The 20,256-nt window shown below is 65.3% G+C and overlaps 4 protein-coding genes across 4 annotated transcripts in view; 2 read left to right on the top strand and 2 right to left on the bottom strand.

Annotated features, from left to right (window-relative positions):
• Positions 1-1,038: 1,038 nt before the first annotated feature.
• On the top strand, positions 1,039-1,859 carry EMIHUDRAFT_206053 (hypothetical protein; the record flags this gene model as incomplete). Its single annotated transcript, XM_005778231.1, has 2 exons — positions 1,039-1,211; positions 1,295-1,859. 2 exons carry the CDS (start codon positions 1,039-1,041, stop codon positions 1,857-1,859), a joined length of 738 nt encoding a protein of 245 aa, XP_005778288.1.
• Positions 1,860-1,886: 27 nt separating this feature from the next.
• EMIHUDRAFT_206052 (hypothetical protein) lies at positions 1,887-2,704 on the bottom strand (the record flags this gene model as incomplete). The annotated part of the gene is made up of 3 exons (XM_005778230.1): positions 1,887-1,928; positions 2,010-2,069; positions 2,147-2,704. The coding sequence occupies 3 exons, from the start codon at positions 2,702-2,704 to the stop codon at positions 1,887-1,889; spliced, it is 660 nt and encodes a 219-aa protein (XP_005778287.1).
• Positions 2,705-4,789: 2,085 nt separating this feature from the next.
• Positions 4,790-9,352, bottom strand: EMIHUDRAFT_463439 (hypothetical protein; the record flags this gene model as incomplete). The annotated part of the gene is made up of 6 exons (XM_005778229.1): positions 8,380-9,352; positions 8,072-8,166; positions 7,981-8,001; positions 7,080-7,169; positions 6,857-6,964; positions 4,790-4,897 (listed from the first exon to the last, which is right to left on the bottom strand). Exons 1-6 carry the CDS (start codon positions 9,242-9,244, stop codon positions 4,790-4,792), a joined length of 1,287 nt encoding a protein of 428 aa, XP_005778286.1. The 5' UTR covers positions 9,245-9,352.
• Positions 9,353-12,882: 3,530 nt separating this feature from the next.
• EMIHUDRAFT_206048 (hypothetical protein) overlaps positions 12,883-20,256 on the top strand; it is a gene marked incomplete at both ends in the record, with an annotated part of 7,904 nt that continues 530 nt past the window's right edge. The window contains 15 exons of the mRNA XM_005778228.1: positions 12,883-12,894; positions 13,070-13,094; positions 13,168-13,248; positions 13,735-13,778; positions 13,931-14,031; positions 14,346-14,397; positions 14,491-14,580; positions 14,657-14,908; positions 14,999-16,321; positions 16,679-16,857; positions 18,316-18,407; positions 18,645-18,921; positions 19,511-19,644; positions 19,800-19,835; positions 19,980-20,188. Of these exons, the coding sequence (XP_005778285.1) occupies positions 12,883-12,894; positions 13,070-13,094; positions 13,168-13,248; positions 13,735-13,778; positions 13,931-14,031; positions 14,346-14,397; positions 14,491-14,580; positions 14,657-14,908; positions 14,999-16,321; positions 16,679-16,857; positions 18,316-18,407; positions 18,645-18,921; positions 19,511-19,644; positions 19,800-19,835; positions 19,980-20,188 (2,907 nt within the window). The remainder of the gene's footprint in view (positions 12,895-13,069; positions 13,095-13,167; positions 13,249-13,734; positions 13,779-13,930; positions 14,032-14,345; positions 14,398-14,490; positions 14,581-14,656; positions 14,909-14,998; positions 16,322-16,678; positions 16,858-18,315; positions 18,408-18,644; positions 18,922-19,510; positions 19,645-19,799; positions 19,836-19,979; positions 20,189-20,256) is intronic.

Genomic DNA, 20,256 nt, shown 5'->3' with positions numbered 1-20,256 from the left:
TGTCGGATGACGCGCGCCGGACACGGCGGCGACGCGAGGGTGACGACAGGACAAGACGCCGACCAGTACTGCCGAGCCGGGGAGACTCCGCAGCGTGCCACTGCAGGCAACAGGAAGGCAGCGACGGGAGTGCGGTGGCTGCGATTGCAAGCAGCCGAAGCGTCAAAGCCACAGCGCTGCCGCTGTCACAGTGTCGAAACGCCAGCGGAGGATGACGAGAGGAGACACAAACCTCAGCGCCTGTCCCGACACACAAAGATCCACGAAGGCGCGCTTCTGATTCCTTCGATGTGCGGCGAATCCTCAGAGCACAGTGTCGTTCTTGGCAGCGGCACGTCGTGACACTGGCTGGCGCTGTGGGCGTCGGTGAAAGAGCGGCGAAGACGTGTCGATCGACTCGCGTGATCAACCGCATCACTGGCGTGAAGATGAGGTCGGAATCTGGCACCATCGCTTGAGACTTGCCGCAAATGGTAATGGGAACGCATTCACATCTACATGCTGTGAACAAAATGCACTTTCGTCCATAACTAGTGCCCACGTGCTCCTTCGGCCATTTTTCGACGCGGAAATCGACTCCTAAGTACAACCCTTAGATATTCCCTAAGGGGTATTCCTCAGGGTAATCTCTAAGGACACTTTCTAAGGAGATTTCTAAGGAGAATTTCTAAGGATATTTCTAAGGATATTTTCTAAGGATATTTCTCGGATATTTTCTAAGGCGACTCTCCAAGATCAATCGCTAAGGATATTTGTCTCAGAATATTGTCTTAGATATTTGGCTCAGGATATTGTCTCAGGATATGGTCTTAGGATATTTGGCTTAGGAAATTGTCTCAGGATATTTGCCTTAGGAAATTGTCTCAGGATATTTGGCTTAGGAAATTGTCTCAGGATATTTGGCTTAGGAAATTGTCTCAGGATATTTGGCTTAGCAGACCATATCTGCTTAGGATATGGTCTCAGGATATTTGGCTTAGGATATTTGGCTTAGGAAATTATCTCAGGATATTTGGCTTAGGATATTTGGCTTAGAATATGGTCTCAGCATATTTGCTTAGGATATGGTCTCAGGATATTTGGCTTAGGATATTGTCTCAGGATATTTGGCTTAGGAAATTGTCTCAGGATATTTGGCTTAGGATATTCCCTCAGGATATTTGGCTTAGGATATTTGGCTTCGGCGCCGCTCGTTCTCTGCATCAGCGGCGGTCATTGTACTCTGTGCCGCCTTCTTTTTCGACCAGCTGCTAACCGCACGCGAGTCCAGCGGCGAGTTCATGATCGCTCTCAGTTTCATAGCAACGCAGACAGGAGGCCTTGGTGTCGCTGCGGCGGCCTTCCCGCATGGCCATTCAGTCGGTGCATGTAGGCGCTGCCTATGCGCCATGCTTCTGGGGCTGGCCTCCATGACTTGGCACATTGCGGTTACGAGCGTTCAGAAGGGACGATTCGATCTCACTTCCGGATCTATAGTTGCGGCGCTGTGCGCCTCCATCTTTCAAGAACCATGCGGGATAACTCTCATCGCCTTGCTGTTTTGCTGGCGTAAGGACGCCTCCTTGTGGGCGCTGTACCGGCCCATCGAGGGATGCGGCATGTGCGTCTCGCTCCTGGCCAAGTTCTCTTTGCGCGCCTTTGCCGACCTGCCGGCCGCGCCGAGCCTGCACGTCTCGTTCGCATGCTCAGTCGCATTCGACTGCTACGTGCTCTTGCTAATGTGCCTTCTCACTACAAGGGTGCGCGAGCGCATGGCCAGGGCAGTCGGTGCCATTGTCGTCCAGCTGCCGCCCGCTTTTGCTAGAGCTGGACGTAATGAGACCCATTTCTACACGTGTTCCTTTTTACCCATCTCCTAGTAGAGTGAAGAGTGTCCGCTTTTATTTTTATTCGCTTGGCCTCATTGCGGGGGCGGCCACCGGGCCGTACTGTGGCCGCCCCCACGTAGCTCGCGAAGCTGCGAACCGGGCTGCGTCCACTGCGCCGCGCCGGCGCGCCGCGAGCGCGACCATCGGCCCGCGGACGACTCGGTTCTTCGCGGCCTGCGCCGGAGAGTTGGCGGTCGTGCGCTGGGTGGTAATCGTCATCTGTCTGCTCTGTTGTGCTTCGCATCGTGCGTGCTTGGAAGTTGTGTTTATTTATTTACCCACCCGAACAGCAGCCCCCACGTCCGCTTCCGGTCGTACCAGCACGGCGGCAAGAGGTCGTAAACGGTCTCGGTGTGGCCGTCCACGTACAAGCAGCCAATCGCCCGCTTCATCGCCAGGTAGATGCCGTGGCTATTTCCGGGCGAGTACGAGGCCAGCGGGGTCCGCTCATTCACCTCGAGAAGGTCGGTGATGCCAATCCTGGCCCACTGCCGCCTCACCCCTACCTGGTTGACGCCAAAAAGCAAGTTCCACCCTCTGCTATCCCATGGACACGTCATGTCGGCGACAGACGTGAGGCCAAACAGTCGGTCGGCCGGAGTGGCAAAGGGACCGCTCATCCAAGCAAGCTCGTCGTTAAACATTGCGCAGGGACTGCTAAAGAAAATGGCCCTGCCCACCCGGTGCCGCTGCGACAGCCGTGCGGCGTGGACGGCGCCCTGAGAGTGGCCAGATAGGATCAGTCGCTCCCACTCCCACCCGGACGCGGCGCCAACACCAACGTTGAGGTCGGCAAGGACACCGCAGCCCGGGTATGAAGCTTTCAGCGCGGCCATTCCAATCCCAATCAGGCGCTCAATCTCTTCTGTGATGCTCAAGGCAACCGTCCTTGACCTTCCCGCCAAAAAAGCTGCATTGGTGTCGTACGCACCACAGAGACAAGGAAGGTTGGACGATATGGTGGCAAAGAACTCTTGATGATAGGCTCCGCTGCAGTCGTTGCCAGTGCCAGGCAGCCAGATCACGACCGGTCCCTCGTAGAATCCTGTGGGCATGCCGAATGCAAACTGGCGCCCGCCGCCCGCCGCGGTGAAAGTTCCTGCGGGCAAAGGGCAGATGCCGCGAGGCGTTGCCTCCAGCTCATGCGGGGCGGGGCCGAGCACTGACCAGACGGATAACAAGAGATGGCTCTGGTCAAAGGTTCCAAATGCCGTCGCAAAGCCAGGCAGCAACGCAGCGCTTCCGCCACGAGACAAAGAGGAAAGGGTAGCGGCTAGAGAAAAGAGCACAGGGGAGCAGCAACCTCGGTCGCAGCCTGCTCGCGGGCACGATCATCTCAGATCAGACACGTCGCGCGGGGGCGGGCTCTCGTTTTACTGGTGGGGGCCGGCGATCCCCCATTTTGTGTGTACTTGTTACGTGAAAACCCGCTGGGACCCGCGTCGTTGCATGTAAAAAGAGGGAAGGTCGTGGCACCAATGGCAGCCGGCGATCGTCGTGGGTGGTGTCGGCGGTGGAGGCTGCGGATGTGCCGCCTCCGGGTCGCGGCACACAACGACGTTGGGCCAATCATTGTTTGCCAACGCCCCCGCGGCTGGCCGCACCTCGACGACCGGCTCACCCGGGCAGCAGCACTCGGCAACAATTGGTGTTTCGCTGAGGGTGGTGATTTTGCTGGGAGGCCCGTAAAGGTCAGAGTCGACCGGGATGCAGCCGGCAGTAAGGGAGCACGCCATCCCTCAGGCCCCCGGTGCTCCCTCCCTATCTTTGGGCGCTGTTTCGCACACACATTCGACAAGTTCGATGACTTGTGGCTAACCTCGGAATGTGAATGTGGAAGCAGTACAGTCTGTTGCGGGCATTAAGAAACCTTACCATTAAGGTGCCCCATGCCAGTTTCGGGGGGCAAACCCTGCCCGCCCCCTAGGACCCCGGGTAAGGCCCAGGTGTGGCCTAGGGCATCAGAAGGGACCAAGAGGAGTCCAGTCTGAGCCATAGAGCCCATGTCTTCGCCCCCGAAGGTCGCGTTCAAACGCCCGGAACGGCCGTTACAGTGGTGTCCGGCCGGCGCAATCACCGAGCTGTGACGCTCAGGGAAGCCTGATGAGGTGCTGGTTTCTTTGGCCAGGGCTGGCCTTCCCCCCAGGCTGGATCAGCTGAGCAAGGTTTGGGGAGAATCCCCCATTCAGATCTTCAGATATTTTAACGGATGACCAAAAATTGGGCAAAAACGGGTGATTTCGCGCCTCGCCTTTTGCTGCGTCGCGTACGCCGTGGGCGCCGTCGGCGGCGCCGAGGCGGCGCGCGTGTGCTGCATAGGTAGTGAAGCCACCGCCGACGAAGCGGCGTCCTCACGATGTTCGATGACCGCTATATCTACTGCATAGGGTCGCTCCTGCCGGCGGCGCTGCTCATCGGACTCGCGCTACAGCCGTGGAGATGACGAGAGCGATGGAGGGACCGCCAAAAGCGGCACTGAGATACGCCGCGGCGCACAGGGGAAGGCAAGCCTTCCCATTCGCTGGTAATTTCGCTGCAGCCCTCCGTTGAGGGTGGGGGTGGTCCGCTGCAGGCCTGCGTGTGCGTCGGCGATACACACACATGCCGCCAGGGGATGTGCCGGAATGAAAAGGTAAAAGGATCTCTCCATATACAGGAGCTCGCGCAGTCCCGCACAGGCACACTCATGCAGGCAGTCTCCTCTCTCAGGGCCAGAGTCTCCAGTACCTCGAGCCAGACCCTGCTGGAATATGTGTGTGTCGTGGCTTTTTGTTATCCCCCATCGGCATCCCCCCCCCCCCCCCCCCCGAAAATGCGCACTCTCCCAATATCCAAACAGCGGTTCCGGACCCAAGACAGCAAGCAGCACGAGCCACGACCATGGTCGGAGCCGAGGCAAAGACTCTCACCGCGGCTCCGGCCTACTCCGTCTCGCGCCCAATGGCGAAGCCCAAGACGCAGTGGCCAAAGTCGAGCGCCGCGATGCCGTTCGTGGCTCCGGCCGAGTCGAGGTGGTACCGCTCGTGGATCTCGTAGAGCGAGAGGACGAGGAGCGCCGCCCGCGCGCGGGCCGCCGCGGGGAAGAGCGAGTGGCTTGCCGGCGACCACGGCGCCGCCGCCCGTCGGATCAGCGCCGCCGCCTCGCCCGAACCGCCCGCGGCGCGCCGCAGCGGCGTCGGCTCGCCCTCGTGCAAGCTTGCGCCGCCGCGCAGGAGGGAGGTGGCGCGGGCGGCGGTGAGGGTCTCAAGGTGCGCGAGCGGCGTCCAGCCGCGGCTGGCGACCAGCCAGGCGGCGAGGTCGGCGTGTTCAAAGAGGCTTGCGGCCTCCTCGGGCGTGCCGAAGGGCGTAGTGGCGCGGGAGGCGCCATAGGAGGAGAGGAGCTTGGCGATCTCGAGGTGGCCCTCTTGGCACGCGATGAGCAGCGGCGTGGCGCCGTTGTCCTTGGCTTGGCTTACCGCCGCGCCAGCCTCGAGGAGCAGCCGGACGCACTCGGGGTGGCCCTCCTGGCACGCCATGAACAGCGGCGTGGCGCCGTTGTTGCCGGCTTGGTTGACCGCTGCGCCAGCGTCGCGCAGCAGCTGGGCGCACTCGAGGTGGCCGTTCTGGCACGCGATGTACAGCGGCGTGGCGCCGTCGTTCATCGCTTGGTTGATGTCAGCGCCAGCGTCGCGCAGCAGCTGGGCGATCTCGAGGTGGCCCTTCTGGCACGCCATGAACAGCGGCGTGGCGCCATTGCCGCAGGCCTGGTCGACCGCTGCGCCAGCCTCGAGGAGCAGCCGGGCGCACCCGAGCTGGCCCTCCTGGCACGCGATGAACAGCGGCGTGGCGCCGTCGTTGCAGGTCTGCTCGATCGCCGCGCCAGCCTCGAGGAGCAGCCGGGCGATCTCGGGGTGGCCGTTCTCGCACGCGATGAACAGCGGCGTGACGCCATCCAGCGTGGCTTGGTTTATCGCTGCGCCAGTCTCGAGAAGCAGCCGTGCGCACTCGAGCTGGCCCTCCTGGCACGCCATGAACAGCGGCGTGGCGCCATTGCCGCAGGCCTGGTCGACCGCTGCGCCAGCCTCGAGAAGCAGCCGAACGCACTCGGGATGGCCCTCCTGGCACGCGATGAACAGCGGCGTGGCACCGTTCGCCGCGGCCTGGTTGACGGCCGCGCCAGCGTCGCGCAGCAGCCGGGCGACCTCGAGGTGGCCCTTGTAGCACGCGATGATCAGCGGCGTGGCGCTGCCGTTGGCTTGATTGACCGCCGCGCTCGCCTCGAGAAGCAGCCGGACGCACTGGTCATGGCCCTGCAGGCACGCGATGGACAGCGGCGTGGCGCCTCTGGCGTCTGCTTGGTCGGTCGCCGCGCCAGCCTCGAGGAGCAGCCGGGCGCACTCAATCTGCCCCTCCTGGCACGCGATGTGCAGCGCGGAAGCGCCGTCATCATTCGTCGCCCCCACGCTCGCGCCGCTGTCGAGCAGCAGCCACACCGCCTCGGCCTGCCCGTGCCGAGCGGCCCAGGTCAGCAGCGTGTTATGCCTCTCGGTGTCGTGCCGCGCGTCGAGCTCGCGAGCGACGTGCCGCGCGTCCGCCACCCGGAGAGGAAGGCGCGCAGCGAGGCCAGGTCGCCCCGAGCCTGGTCGGCGCACATGCCGCCAGAAAGAAGAAAAAGAACTCTAGATGCGATTAGTAGATTAGTTGAAGGTACACGCTACTGATAGAACGAGAACTGCTACTATCCATGGACGCACGCCGCAAGGCAACGACGGCACCACGGCGCTAATAAGGTTCGTATGACACGCTCGCGTGGTGTGGCGTCGGCTGCACTACTGGGCCGCGTCGGCTGCTACTGGGCGCGGTGTCCGTTTACAAGGTAGCACTAGAGAGGAGGGCGCGATTCAGCGCGAACGGTAGTTCGACGAGGATGAACCGTAGTAGAGCCGTGGGCGCGGTCAGCATAGAGCATCGCAAGCCACTAATTGGAACTCCACAATGCGGGTGGCCACCCGTGACGCCTGCGCCGTGTCATGCGTGATCCAGACCGCCCCGACCGCGGCCTGCGCCACCAGCGCCTCCACAAGCGCGGTCGCCTCGCCGTCGCACGCACTCGTCACCTAGGGGAGCAGCTCCCCCATTCTGCGTGCGCGTGTGGGTCGCGTGTGTGTGCGCTCGTCGCCTCGTCGATCTTGGCTGCATCTCGGGGATATCTCGGCGAAATCTCCGCCAAACCTCGTCGAGGAGGAGGACCTGCGGCCGCAGCGCCACCATCATCGCCAGGTAGACGCGCTGGCTCTCGCCGCCAGAGAGGGAGGCCCAGTCCTACTCGAGGAGCGGTCGGGGTGAGGGTCAGGGTGAGGGTCAGGGTATTGGTTAGGGTTAGGGTTTGGGCTGGGATTAGGTAAGGGTTGAGGGGCCCATCCTGCTCGAGAAGCGAGTCGGGAAGCTGCAGCCTCGCCAGCCCCTCCAGCAGCCGGGACCACGCCTGTTCATGGACGGGGGTGTGAAGAGAAACTATCCGCATTCACAGCCGGTGCAGCAGCCGGAACCGTGCCGCTGCCGGGCTTTGGCGCGCCCGCTGCACTCGCAGCGAAACGATGCGGTCAAACAGCCGCCTCGGCGAGCCGGGCAGCCCAAGGCTACGTCACGAGCACACCAGCGTCTGAGCGAACACTCGAGTCTCTAGGAAGGCGAGACGTGGGGAGATCTGGGGAGGTATGGGGAGATAGTCCGCATCTAGGACCCCGCGCCCGCCCTCCTGCCGGACATAGAGCACCGACGCGCGCCAGCGTGCGGCGCCTCGCGAGGCGAGCGTGCCGCCACTCAGCGTGAGCGACCCTGCGGCGAGCGGCACCGCCGCGGCGAGCGCTCTGAGGAGTGACGACTTGCCGCTGCCCGACGGGCCTAGGGGCGAATGCAGATCTTCCAAAACACGGGGATCAAGTACTCTGTCTGGCACTGCTGGCGACCACTTCGCCCCTGCGGCGCTCGTGCCGTGTGCTCCGCAGAGCTGCGTGGGAGCGTGAGCTGCGTGGGCTGCGTGGACCATCTGGTCGTACCGTCTGGTCGTACCATCTAGTCGTACCATCTAGTCGTACGGGCCCCGCAGCGCAAGCGCCTCGCCCCTTCTCACCGTGAGCGAGGCCATCCGCACCTACTCTCGGGCCATCTCTCGGGTCATCTCTCGGGCCATCTCGCGCGGTTGAGAGCCTCTCTGCGCCCACCAGGGGCGTCCCCGAGCCGGCCTCGACGAAGCCATCCGAGAGGGAGAGGAGCGCCGCCTCCGCCCCTGCCGCGAGAGGCGCCTCGCGGAAGCAGCCTACGTCGCGAGCTCGGCAACGGGGGGTGGGAGTTCGGCAGTGGCTTTAGTGGATCGAGTCAACACGAGGGGGTGAGAAGAGGCCTCGTGCCGAAAGCGGAGGCGGCCCGCCGGAGGCGGAGGCCTCACCGAGTAGCGAGCGGGCGGCGTCGGAGGACACCGGAGGGGCGGGCCGAGCCCGCCCGCACGCCCCCGCGAGCCGTCGCGCCACACCCGCAACTGCGGCCGCGGCCGCCACGAGAATGTCCGCGTGCTTCCTGCCGGCTCTCCGCTGGGCCCTGTGCGGGTGGAGAAAGGCGCGAGCGTCGAGGAGCGAGGAGGCTGCGAGGGCGATCGAGGTGGCGAGTGCGGCCGAGGAGGTGAACAGGATGACAAACATGATCATCATCTGGTACTTTGCGGCGACGAGCGGCGGCGTGCCCCCGAGCACCGTCCCGGTCATCATGCCGGGGATCGAGACGAGGCCGATGACACTCATCTGGTTGAGGGTGGGAGTGAGGCCCGTCATCAGGCCGCCCTGCGCTGCGGGCAGCGCCGCCTCGACCCTCGAAGCGCCGCACGCGAGGAGGCACCTCACTTGCCCGCCCTCGCCGCCGCACAGCAGACCGACGAACCGGTCTACGCCGAGGGACAGGGCGGAGATGGCGTTGCCGAGCAGCATGCCGCTGACAGGGATCATGATCTGCGCGTCCCACCACGGCGTCGGCCGTAGGATGAGGCCGGCGCACAGCGCGAAGGAGGTGGTCAGCGCCAGGGCGAGAGCGAAGCCGAAGTGAGCGGCCATCTGACGGTATGTGTGCTGCGGCTTGGCGGCCGCCTCTCGGGCGGCAAAACAGACCATCAACGCAATGTAAGGAATGACGACAAACGGTCGGTTGTAGGAGAAGATTGGGTAGAGCAGCGATCCCAGCGCGAGCAGCTGGCACACCGTCCGCAGCGCAGACACCGCTATCTTGCCCTCAAGCCGAAGCCCGAGCGCCGCAGAGGTGGCAGCGACGACGAGGACCAGAGAGCCGGCCGCACAGAGAGAGGACGGGCTGAGGTCGCCTGGTGGGTGCACCTGCAGCGTCGACGGCATAACCGGCCGCACAGAGAGGACGGGCTGAGATCAACCCCACCGTCGAGGGCGGAGGTCGCTTGGTGCCGCCGGCGTCAACCCCAGCTGGTCGGTCACCACATCAGGAGGAGACTGGGTTCGAGCTCCAAGATAGGTAGGTAGGTATTCACGCTGGTGTCCAGTTCGAGACTGACTGTTCTTCACCTTCCTACAGGTACCCCCTGTTCGCCATGTTTTCGCCATTTTTTTTGCTTCGCTGCGCGGCCCTGGGGATAGGTAGGTAGCCTCTAGGTAGCGAGTTTTGGCGCGATTCCGTGGTAACAAACAGACCCCTATCCGGCTAGGAGCCGGCACCCAGTCCAGCGTCGATCGGCGAAAGAATCATTTCCGCGATTGTCGAGAGACTGCGACATGAGATAGGGAGAGGCAGACGGCCGCGATTCCCGCGAGCCCAGACACAGATTGGGGGGGCGGCTAGCAACACACTTTCGGCTTGAAATCCCCTCTAGTGGCTGCCAACTCCCTTCGGTTGGTTATTTTCTTTCTTCTTTCTCTTGATGCCGCGCTCCCCGCGCGCTCGTTCACCGAGTTTGCGACGCCACAGCGGTGTGGAGACGATGGACAGCCGCTGCATCAGGCCGTGCCAGTTTGGTTAGACTTAGTTTGGTGGCCATGCGAGTGTTGAGTGAGTGAGTTTTCTTGAGAGGTGACCTGATAGAAAAATCTCGATCACAACACCGGGATTTTTTCCACCTAGGTAGGCCCCTTCTGGATCCTGCCCTGCGCCGCCGTGTGGTGCGCCGTCAGCCCGCGGCAAACGCGACGCCCGAGCGGGGAGCGGGCTGCCTGTGTGTCGGCGAGCGCCGCACAGAGCTTCTTGTCAGCGAGCGCAGCGCCTGCAGATACGGCCGCGCCCAGTGGTACGCGTTGTGCGTCTCGCCAAGCAGCTCCGGCCCCTGCCACCAGTTGAGCGCGACGCTCAGCCCCCCGCGCCCCCGCCAGGACCGCTCCGCGTCGTAGCCCCACCCCCCAAACGACCACTCAATAAACAAAAGGCCACCACTCCCCCCACGCACAACACAAAAGGTAGGATGTTTTGGCAGGATTCTCGCTGACCGAGCAGGCCGCGACTTTCCTTGATCAGCCGTCCCCCCCGCCACCTAGCCCGCCGCCTGGGCTTGCAGCGCCGCGATCTGCGCAGCCTGCTGCGCGGCCTGCGCGGCCTGCCGCGCGGCCTGCGCGGACTGCCGCTCGATCATCCCGCGCAGCTCCTCGACGGCTGCGTCGTGCCCGGCAAGCGCCTTGCCCACCGATGCCGCAAATTGCCTCGAGTCTGTGGACGATGCGTAGTTGCTCGCGTCCGGCTCCATGGCGCAATCCTGCGGCCAGTCGGCGCCATTCCACAAGCCGACGACGCGCTGGACGAAGAGGGTGCAGTACTTGAAGCCCCACGTCTGCCACGTCTCGCCGAGCGGCGAGAACAGGTCGTTCGAGGGCGGGAAGGCGAGCCAGCCGGGCACCTGTGCACGGCTGGAGGCGTGAAGAGCGGGTGCGTGAGGGGGGGGAGCCAGCCGGGCATACCTCGGGCGCGCAGACGCACGGGAAGAGGAAGCAGCCGTAGCGCAGCACAAACAGGAAGATGCATACGAGCGTAGTGCCGATGCTGATGAGCGAGAGGCATGGTCCGGTGTGCGGCGGGCAAGCTGATGGGCCCTCCATACACCAGGGGATGGCCTGACAGCAGGTCAGCACCGCGCTCGAGGTCAGTGGAGAGGGGACGGGGGCTTTGCGCTTAGAGAGGGCTTGGCGGCGGGGCGGGGGATGGCCATTAAGCAGATCTCGGAGTAGACGGCCGAGATCGGCACGACCCAAAGGACGAGGGTGGAGAAGTAGTGCTACGAAGCAAGAGGGGATGGCGTGAGTAGTAATGCGACGCCAGCGTGGCGTGGCGAGCGCCGGCTCAAGTGCTCTCCGGCAGGATGTAGATCAACAAAACGCCGACGGCAAGCTTCCACCACAGACAGGCGTATTCGAGAGCGCGGTCAAAGACAGGCTGCCGCATGCCGACGACGTACGTGGTGAGATAACTGGGGAGCGGCAAGGAGCCGAGGCAGCCCACAAACATGACGAACTGGAAAGCGAATCTGCGGGAGGTGTGGGGGGGGGGGGGGGTGAAGAAGGGGGGGGCTGGGCGCGGGCTCGCGCCACGCGGGCATGATCATTTGAATGCGCGCCCAGGGAAGCTGTCAAAGATCCCAAAAATGACGAGTACGCCGACGGCGTCCTGGAGCGCGCAAGGGAAGGCAAGCTAAATGCCCCAACACAAAAGTATTGGGTGAGAGGGCCAAGCTATTCCCCCATCTCCCCAAGGCCGCGATAAGCAACGCCCGCGCGAGCGCACCTGGAGCACGTTGCCAGACGCGCCGCTGACGATGTAAAGGGGGTACAACAGAGCAAGATACGCGAATTCTATGATGTACATGATGGTCAGGATGACCGACCAGAAGGCGACGGTGAAGTAGGCGTAGGTTTGGCCCTCGTAGCGGTTCGCGAGAGTCCTGTAATAGAACAACGGCGACTCAGCGGCAGCCTTCTTTCAATGTGAGGCAGCCCTATCGCAGCACCACTCGCACATCAGTAAGAAGTATGCATGGGTCCAATTCGACCCAAAATACCTCACGATGACATAGAGGAGGATGAGCAGCGGCACCACGATAACCTCCATGAGCTGCCATGAGTAGCCGAGGAGGTCCTCCTCCGCCTTGATCAAGAGTTTGCGAGGAAGGTGCGGGGCCTGCGAGACACACGCCACGATATCAGCACGCGCTACGTTTTGGTAGTGAGGCTGTGGTGCCGGTGGGGTGGGATGCCTGACCCACCATCTGCGAGAGGAAGCCGTCGAGGAGCATGATCTGGAGGATGAGTGTCAGCACTGCGACCACGACGGCGGCCCACGCATGCAGCTGGCAGCCGAGGGCTTGGTACCACATCAATTGTGTCACTGGCCAAGAGCAGCGGCAGCCGAGCCACAGCATCATGAAACCGTCGCCGTTCGAAGATCCATAGACCGACACGGGCTGTGGCTCGTTGTAGCCGGGCGTTCCGTCGTCCTGCGCCACGGCCTGGAACGGGACCTCGGCCGCCACATTGATGCCAAAGGCAGCTAAGTAGCGGCTGACGGAGGCCCACAGCGCGAAGGAGTAGATGTCGGGGTAGGTCGTTACAAAGAGCTTCCCGTCTTTGCTCACCGTGTGCGCTCCTACTTCAAGTCCAGCAGCGCGAAGAGCACCAGGGTCGACGAGCGGAAGAGGAAGCACCTCGTTGGAGAGCGGTAAGTCGTAGTAGGGAAATTCGAGGAAGTGGTGCATCACGCGGTGGCTGCCGAGCGGCTGCTGGGCGCCTGCGAAAGCCACGGCCAGGTGTGAGGTGCACACACGAGTGGTGCAAGGCGCAGACACGCCGCCACTGTCGTGCTAGCAGAGAGGCGAGGCCTCCTTCCCACGATAGATGCCGCTTCGCGCGGTGCGTACAGTATGGTTGGTCAATGTGCAGCAGCGGGCGTGAGGACGGTCCGTGTGCGTGCGGCAGCGGCGCGCCGTGCGAACCACGGGACCTACCGCCTTGTAGATCCTATCTCTGGGGATGACGTCTCTAGCGAGATGCAGGCCGAGGTTTGGGCTTTTCTTCTCACAGGACCTTTTTTGTGAAACATCACAGCACGATTCACAAGGCGCAGGCGACGGCTTCCTTCCTAGAAGCTGTCGCGCCCCATTTATCAGAAGACCGCGCCCCCACCACTGGAGCAGAGCCTGGCTGCCTGGGCGCTGGGGGGGTGCGCGTTCGCAGGGCAGGGGCCATAAAGGAAACACGGGTCACGAACACCACACATTCTCTCCACACATTTCTTGAAACTTGTCGAGACCCTGTTTTGTGATCGCAAGCAGGAACCGCAACCAAGCCGTCGGTCGAGGGCGCCGGTTTTGATCGCCAGCCAAAAGCGTCAGCTCGGTCACAAGAGATTCCAGGTCCCGCTCGGTTCCCCTCGCCCGGCGCGACGCAGCCGAGATGAGAGCTGCCACCGCGCGTACCCCGCCTCGCCCCACAACCACCACTGAAGCGAGCCCGGCTGCACGCCGTGCTGCGACCGCCGTGCGAGCGGCTCAATCCGAGTCTCGCGGTCGGAGCGCTCCGCGGGTCGCCTCCATGCCTACTGCGCCCCCGCGACCCCCAAAACAAGCCAACACCATGCTCATCCCACTTTGTGCTGCTGACGCTCGTCCGCCGTCGCCTGCGCAGATCCAACAACGTGGGCGAGGGAAGCGCCGCGGCCTCTTGCGTGGCGACGCTGAGGCCTCAAGCTGCGTCCGCTGTGAGTAGGTGCGAGGTGCATCGACGCTGCTCGTGAGCGCCTGCGCCCCTCCACTCGTAGCATACACCTCTCCACCGACGCACAAACACACACATCCCCCGTCGTGCGGACAAACACACACATCACCCGTCGTGCGGAGCAGTCGTCGGAGGCGCTGAGAGCATGTACCGCGACGCGATCCGGCACGTCGCGATGATGCTCATACGTCATCATCGTCATCATCGTCATCGTCACCACCACCACCACCATCAGCATCACGTACATCAACATCATGCTACTTATGCTCCTGGACACGCCGTTCGGCCCTGCGCGTACCTGCTGCGCGTCCCTGCTCGAAGGCCTACAAGGGCGGCCACAACTTCGGCTTGTCGCAGGCGACCACCGAGTGCTACACGGACATCGCGGACGAGAGTGCGGTGCGCCGCTGCGTTGCCGCCCCGTTAAGCCCACCGCCGCCGCCGCCCTTGCCCTCGACCTCGCCCTCGTCCGCGCGGCCTCTCTTCATTCTCCGGCGTCGTCGCCTGCATCACTCGCCCGCAACATGAGCCTGAGCCCGCTCCCTCGTTGCGCCGCCCTCCGCAGGCTCAACGTCCGAGCTTTGTCCCCCGTCACTCCCCTCTCATTTCAGACCCCACACATGCGCATAGCTGTTCGCACACCTCTCCGCCCAATGCCATTCCGCGATGCTGGCGCTTTGTCGCACTCCGCTCACGGCACCCATTCTGTCTGCTCTGCAGGACGCGAACCGAGAAGGCGCTACATGGTCGACTTCAATGAGAGCGAGGGCGAGTCGGCTTTCTTGGTTGTGAGATCAACAAGGGGCGTCTGGTTCGACAACCCCCACGTGTTCCATCGGAGCCTCGCAAAGGTGCCAATCAGCTTTTGTTTCGCGCCTGAGGAGGGGGCCCAGGTTCAGACCGAGCTCGGGCCAACGGCTTCCGTCAAGGCCGGCATCACGTCGCTGCCGCCTTCGCTCCTCGGAGCTGAGGTGCGCACTTTTACGCCAGGATCGGCATTGTCCCTGCGGTGTCCCCGTCTCCAAACATTTTACGTTTCTCCCTCAGGCGTGCGGCGTCAACAACGACGTCGTTGTGAAGGAGGAGGCCGCCACTCAGGAGGCCGTCTCCGAGGAGGCCGTCGTCGCCGAGAAGGCCGCCACCGAGGAGGCGACCATCAAGTCCGCCGCCGGCGAGGTGTCCGCCGCCGTGGAGGCAGTCGCCGAGGAGGCGCCCGTCGCTAAGGAGGTCGTCGCCGAGGAGGCTGCCAAGGAGGTCGAGAAGCCGGCCAAGACCGTTTCCAACACGCCTGACCCAGCGGTGAGCGCGCCGCAGCATTCTCTCCTGGCACTCCTCGCTCTCCCACCGGTAATAATCTCCCTTCCCGTGTGCCCCTATCGCGCTTTGCAGGACACCACCTGCCACCCGGGCCTGCCCACGCCGAAGGAGGTGGGGAAGAGCGGGCCCGCGTCGGCCCGCAGCGGCTCCGGACCGGGCTACGTGGACGGCGTCGAGGCCGAAGTCCGCCGGCTGGGCGAGAGCGTCGTCTACCAGGCTACGCCCGCCGACGGCAAGAAGTCGCCGTCGCCGGGAGTCCCCACCTCCTTCGGCGTGGCGCCCAAGCCCCTTGGCGCGGTCGCGGGCGCGGGGCAGGCCGACGCCGCGTCACGCGAGTACTATCTCGCCGTGCGCGACAAGGCGATGGCCGCGATCTTGCTCACCAAGATGCAGCGGGCGAAGCTGGACGCCGAGCGGTCGGGGTGCGGGTGCAAGTGCCGGCGCAAGGCCATGCGCTGCCGCAACAACCCCACGTTTGGCAAGGGCAGGCGCAAGTCTGGCAAGGCAGGGGGCAGGCGCAAGTCTGGCAAGGCAAAGGGCCGCGGCCGCGGCTCGCACCGGCGACCGAAGCCGCGCGGCGGGCCGCAGACGCCGCCTTGCAAGTCGCCGGACCGGCGCCGCGAGCCGCAGACCACGTCCGGCAAGGCGCCATTCGCCGCTGGCACGTGCGGCGCCGGCGCTGGCACATGCGGCGCCGTCGCTGGCACATGCGGCGCCGGCGGTCGCGCCGGCCTCAAGGCGGCGGCCGACTGCGTGCGGGGCGGCTACACGAAGGCCGAGGGCGCCTTCCGGTGGCTGCTCCTCGTCTGCATACCCGCCTTCGGCCACTGCGCGCCCGCCGTGCCTAGCCCGACGGAGGTGGCCTCGGCCTTCTCGTCTGCCGTCGCCTCGTCGGCGTCCTCTACCTTCTCATCCGGCGTCGCCTCGGCGGCGTCCTCGGCCTTCTCGCCCGCCGTCGCCTCGAAGGCGTCCTCGCTCGTGAGCTGCTCGCCGCTTCTCGTGCCCGCCCTCGTGCTCATCCTCCTCGCCATCGCCTGCGGCGCCTCCTGGCCGACCGCGGCGAGCGGAAAGGGGGCTCGCGGCGCGGTGTGGGCCACCTGCCTCGCTGCCGCCACGGCGTGCCTCACCAGCGCGGCGGCGGCGCCTGCCGGCTTCTTCGCGAGCGCCTTCTCGTGGCTCGCGGCGGGTCCGCCGAAGGTCGCCGCCGCGGTCGCCGCCGGCACGGCGATGTGGCGCCGCAACTCAAAGGCCCGACGTTTCGGCTGGTCCAGCTTGCTCAGCGTCCTTCTCTGCTTGGCCACCGTCGCTGGCAGTTTGGTGACCGTCACTATCGGCGCCGCGCTTGTCGCATCCTCAACCGCGCTGCCAGACGTCATCGCGCTTCCGGCGAGCCCCGTAGCAATTGGCGCAATAGCGGCGCCTCCGCCGCCTGCGTTGCCACCCGACACGCCACCTCAATCGCCGCCTTCGCCGCCGGCGACGCCGCCGCCGCTTTCGCCGCAGCCAGCAATGCCTCCGCCGCCGCCGCCGCCGCCACCACCCTCGCCGCCCCCACCCTCACCGCCACCCCCGTCGCTGCCACCACCCTTCCCGCCTCCTCCGGGTCCGCCGCCGCCTCCACCCTCGCCGCCGCCGCCCTCGCCGCCCCCACCCTCACCGCCACCCCCGTCGCCGCCGCCGCCGCCCCCGTTCCCGCCGCCGCCGCCTTCCCCTTTGCCACCGCCGCCGCTTCCCTGTCGCACCTTTGTGCAGGATTGCTTCTCAATCAACGCGAGCACGACGAAATGTGACGCGTCCTTCGACATCCTGCCGGAAGATCCGTCCACTGATCCGCCCACGCCTCAAAAGTGGCGCTTCTGTGGGGGATCACCCTGCGACGGCCTCGAAACATCGCAGTACACAGACGATACTTTGCCGGATGGCTTCTACCCGTGCCCATCTCCCCCCGTGCCGCCACCGTCGCCGCCTCCGCCGCCGTCGCCCCCATCGTTGCCTCCATTCAGCCCCGGCTATGTATCGCCGCCCAAATCCCCTCTGTCGCCGCCTCCGCCGCCGCAGCCGCCGCCACCCGCACCGCCCCTGTCGCCGCCGCCGCAACCGCCGTTGCAGCCGCCGCCACACGCACCTCCACCGCCGTCCCCTTCGCCGCTGCCATCGCCTCCGCCGCCCAACTCTCCTCCGCCTCTCTCGCCAGCAAGCCCCCAGTCGCCTCGGCCACCAGGGCTGCCGCCGGCGCCACCCGGGTCCCCACCGGCGCCTCCGCCGCCTCAATCGCCGCCTTCGCCGCCGGCGACGCCGCCGCCGCCCACGCCGCCACCACCGGCGCCTCCGCCGCCTTCGCCGCCGCCAGCGCCGCCGCCGCCGCCGCCGCCGCCGCCGCCGTCGCCGCTTCCTCCGTATGAATGTCGCATCAAAGTTGACGACTGCTATGATCTGAACTCGAATGCGCCGAATATAACCAAGGAGGAGTGCGCACTGTACTATGACGTTACCCAAGTCGATAATACAACACGCCTCTGTGCGCTGAGCGACGGGGACTGCGACGGCTCATCCGAGGAAGTTCCGTTAGGCCTCACTGAGTGCCCTTCCCCGCTTCCGCCGCCGCCCTCGCCCCCGCCGCCCTCGCCACCCCCGCCGCCGCACTCGCCCCCGCCGCCCTCGCCACCCCCGTCGCCGCCGCCGCCGCCCCCGTTCCCGCCGCCGCCGCCCCTTTTGCCGGACCTGGACTTCTTTAACGGATGCGCGGGCCCGGACTGCCCATCTCCCCCCGTGCCGCTGCTGCTGCCACCGCCGCCCGTCCCCGGGATGCCGCCTCGTCCGCCACCGACGCCACCGCCTCCTAGTCCCTTGCCGCCGTCGTCACCAGTGCCAGCATCGCCTCCATTGCCGCCACCGCCGCCAGCAGCAGAGTTGCTGTACAGCAACTCGATCTGCACCGGGGAGGTCGTCCCTCTCCAAGACGAGCCAGGACCACCCTGGGAAGCCTGCGCGGGGGCAGCAGTAAAAGCGGACAAGCTATACTTCAGCTTCTGCCGCGAGAGCACCGACTGCACCATCTGCGACGACAATTCGCCCACTCGCAACCCCTCTTGCAACGTTTACGTGCTGGTGGCCAGCCCGCCCGCGTCGCCGCCCCGCCCTCCGCCCTCCCCGCCGTCGCCATCGCCGCCGCCGCTACCGCCGGACTCGCCTCCGCCGCCGCCGCAGCCGCCGCCGCCACCCGCACCGCCACCGTCGCCGCCGCCGCAACCGCCGTTGCAGCCGCCGCCAACCCGCCCCGTGCCGCCCTCGACGCCGCCGCCACGGCCACCTCCGCCCTCGCCGCCGCCCTCGCCGGCCGCTCCGCCACAGCCGCCACCGGCCATGCCGGGCTTCACTCTGGTCGCAAGTGACTTCTGGCCTCCTCTCGCTGACGCGGGGAGCTGGACGAGCAACGTCCAGAACCTCGCCCCCGGGGGGTGCCACCGGAAAGTGCCCCCGGGTGCGTCCCCGGGTGCGTCGTATCGGTTTTTCCCCGCACCGAAAACTCTCGGCAAGGACGCGTACCTCGAAAGGGAGTTCGACCTAAGCGCCGCACCGTCCTACGGCACCGCCCCACTAGATGCGGAACCGGTCCTTAGTTTCCGAGACTGGCGCTCGAGAGGACACAAGCAGTCGTATAACAGTCTCCACGCGACGCTCTAACTCGCACATTCGCACACCCTCACTCCCCCTGCAGGCACCGTACGCGTCGAGCTCCGCTTCTTCGCCTTCGACTCGTGGGACAGGAAGGAGGAGGTCCAGATCTACCTCAACGGCGAGCTCGCGCTGTCTTTCCAACCTCTTCCCGAGGTTGGAAACCCGGCTCCGTCTCGAATATCGACAGACTGCGGGAATGGTTATGACGACTGGATGGAACTCCCGCTGGTTGCCCAGGCGTCTTTGTCTGGCGATGACGGCCAATGGCTGCGGCTTCGCATCAGCACAACCCTGGACCAACCTGCCAATGACGAGTCGTGGGCAATTCAGGCTCGCGACCACACAGCACACATACCTCAAATACCGGTCGTTCGCGACCACCCACAGCCACCATACATGGACACCGTTCTTCGCTTCGAGATTCCTCCCGGACAGAGACAGGCAGTCAGGAGAGACAGCCAACACCCGTACACAGGAGAGATGGGACCGCCCCCGCCCCCACTCGCCTGCCTAATAAAACAGGCACACACAGCGATCACTCGCATGGAGGCGGCAGCGCGACACCCGCCTCTAAGCACGAGCTCTAGCCCCCCCCCCCCCCTCCTCCCCATGCGTGTAGGGGGTGCGAGTCCTGGTCGCGCCCGGGTCGCCGTCGCCGCCGCCGCCACCTTCCCTGCCCTCGCCGCCCTCATGGCCACCCTCGCCGCCGCTCTCGCCGCCGCCCTCACCGCCGCCCTCGTCGCCTCCATCCTCGCCCCCGCCGCCGCCGCCGTCTCCACCGCCGCCATCACCGCCGTCATCGCCGCCACCGCCCGTGCGGCCGCCGCCCTCACCGCCGCCGCCCTCGCCGCCGCCACTCGCGCCGCCCCCACTCTCGTGTCTCGGTTTCGTCAGTCGCTACTCTAGCGGGACCATCGCGGGCTACACGAGCCGGTTCGACAGGCACAACGACGGCAAGTGCTGCGACTATGCGAGTAACAACGACACGGTCTGCGGGTTTGAGGTGCGCGGCGCTACCTGCACCCACTACAGCGGCACGGGTTGCACGCTCGCGTCCTCGTCCCGTCGCCTCGCTGAAGAGGAGGAGGAGCCTCCCGACTCGACGCACCTCAGGATAGCGCCGCCGTCCTCGCCGCCGTCGCTGCCGCCGCCCACGCCGCCGCCACCAATGTCGCCACCTGACGTGGAGCCGCAGTCCACGGACCCGCCGTGCTTCCCAAGCTCTGCGACGGTGCATCGTGCCGACGGCGCTACCGCCCCCCTCTCCTCCCTCTCCGCCGGCGACTCGATCCTCGCGGCGGCGGCGGACGGCACCCTCGCTTTCGATGCCGTGTGAGAGCGTTTCATCTGTTTCACAGTCGCTTGCTTCTACTAGGCACCCTCGGCTTCGACGTCGTCTCCTCCTTCTCGCTGGCCGACCCGTCCGCCAAGGCGGCCTTCCTCTCGCTCGCCACCGCGACGGCGACGGTCACGCTCACCTCGACGCACAAGCTGCCCGCCGGCCCGGCAAAGGCGCTCAAGCAGGCGTCCGAGGTTGCCGTCGGAGAGACGGTCTGGCTCGCGTCGCCGGCCGCGGGCACGCTCGTGCAGGCGCGTCTATACCCCCAGCACCACACACACACCCCTGCCTCTCCCGATGCGAGCCCCCCCGC

This window comes from Emiliania huxleyi, assembly GCF_000372725.1.
Source record: "Emiliania huxleyi CCMP1516 unplaced genomic scaffold EMIHUscaffold_25, whole genome shotgun sequence".
Taxonomy (NCBI): domain Eukaryota; phylum Haptophyta; order Isochrysidales; family Noelaerhabdaceae; genus Emiliania; species Emiliania huxleyi.
The sequence above is the reverse complement of the archived record's forward strand: the minus strand, read 5'-3'. Positions and strand labels throughout refer to the sequence as shown.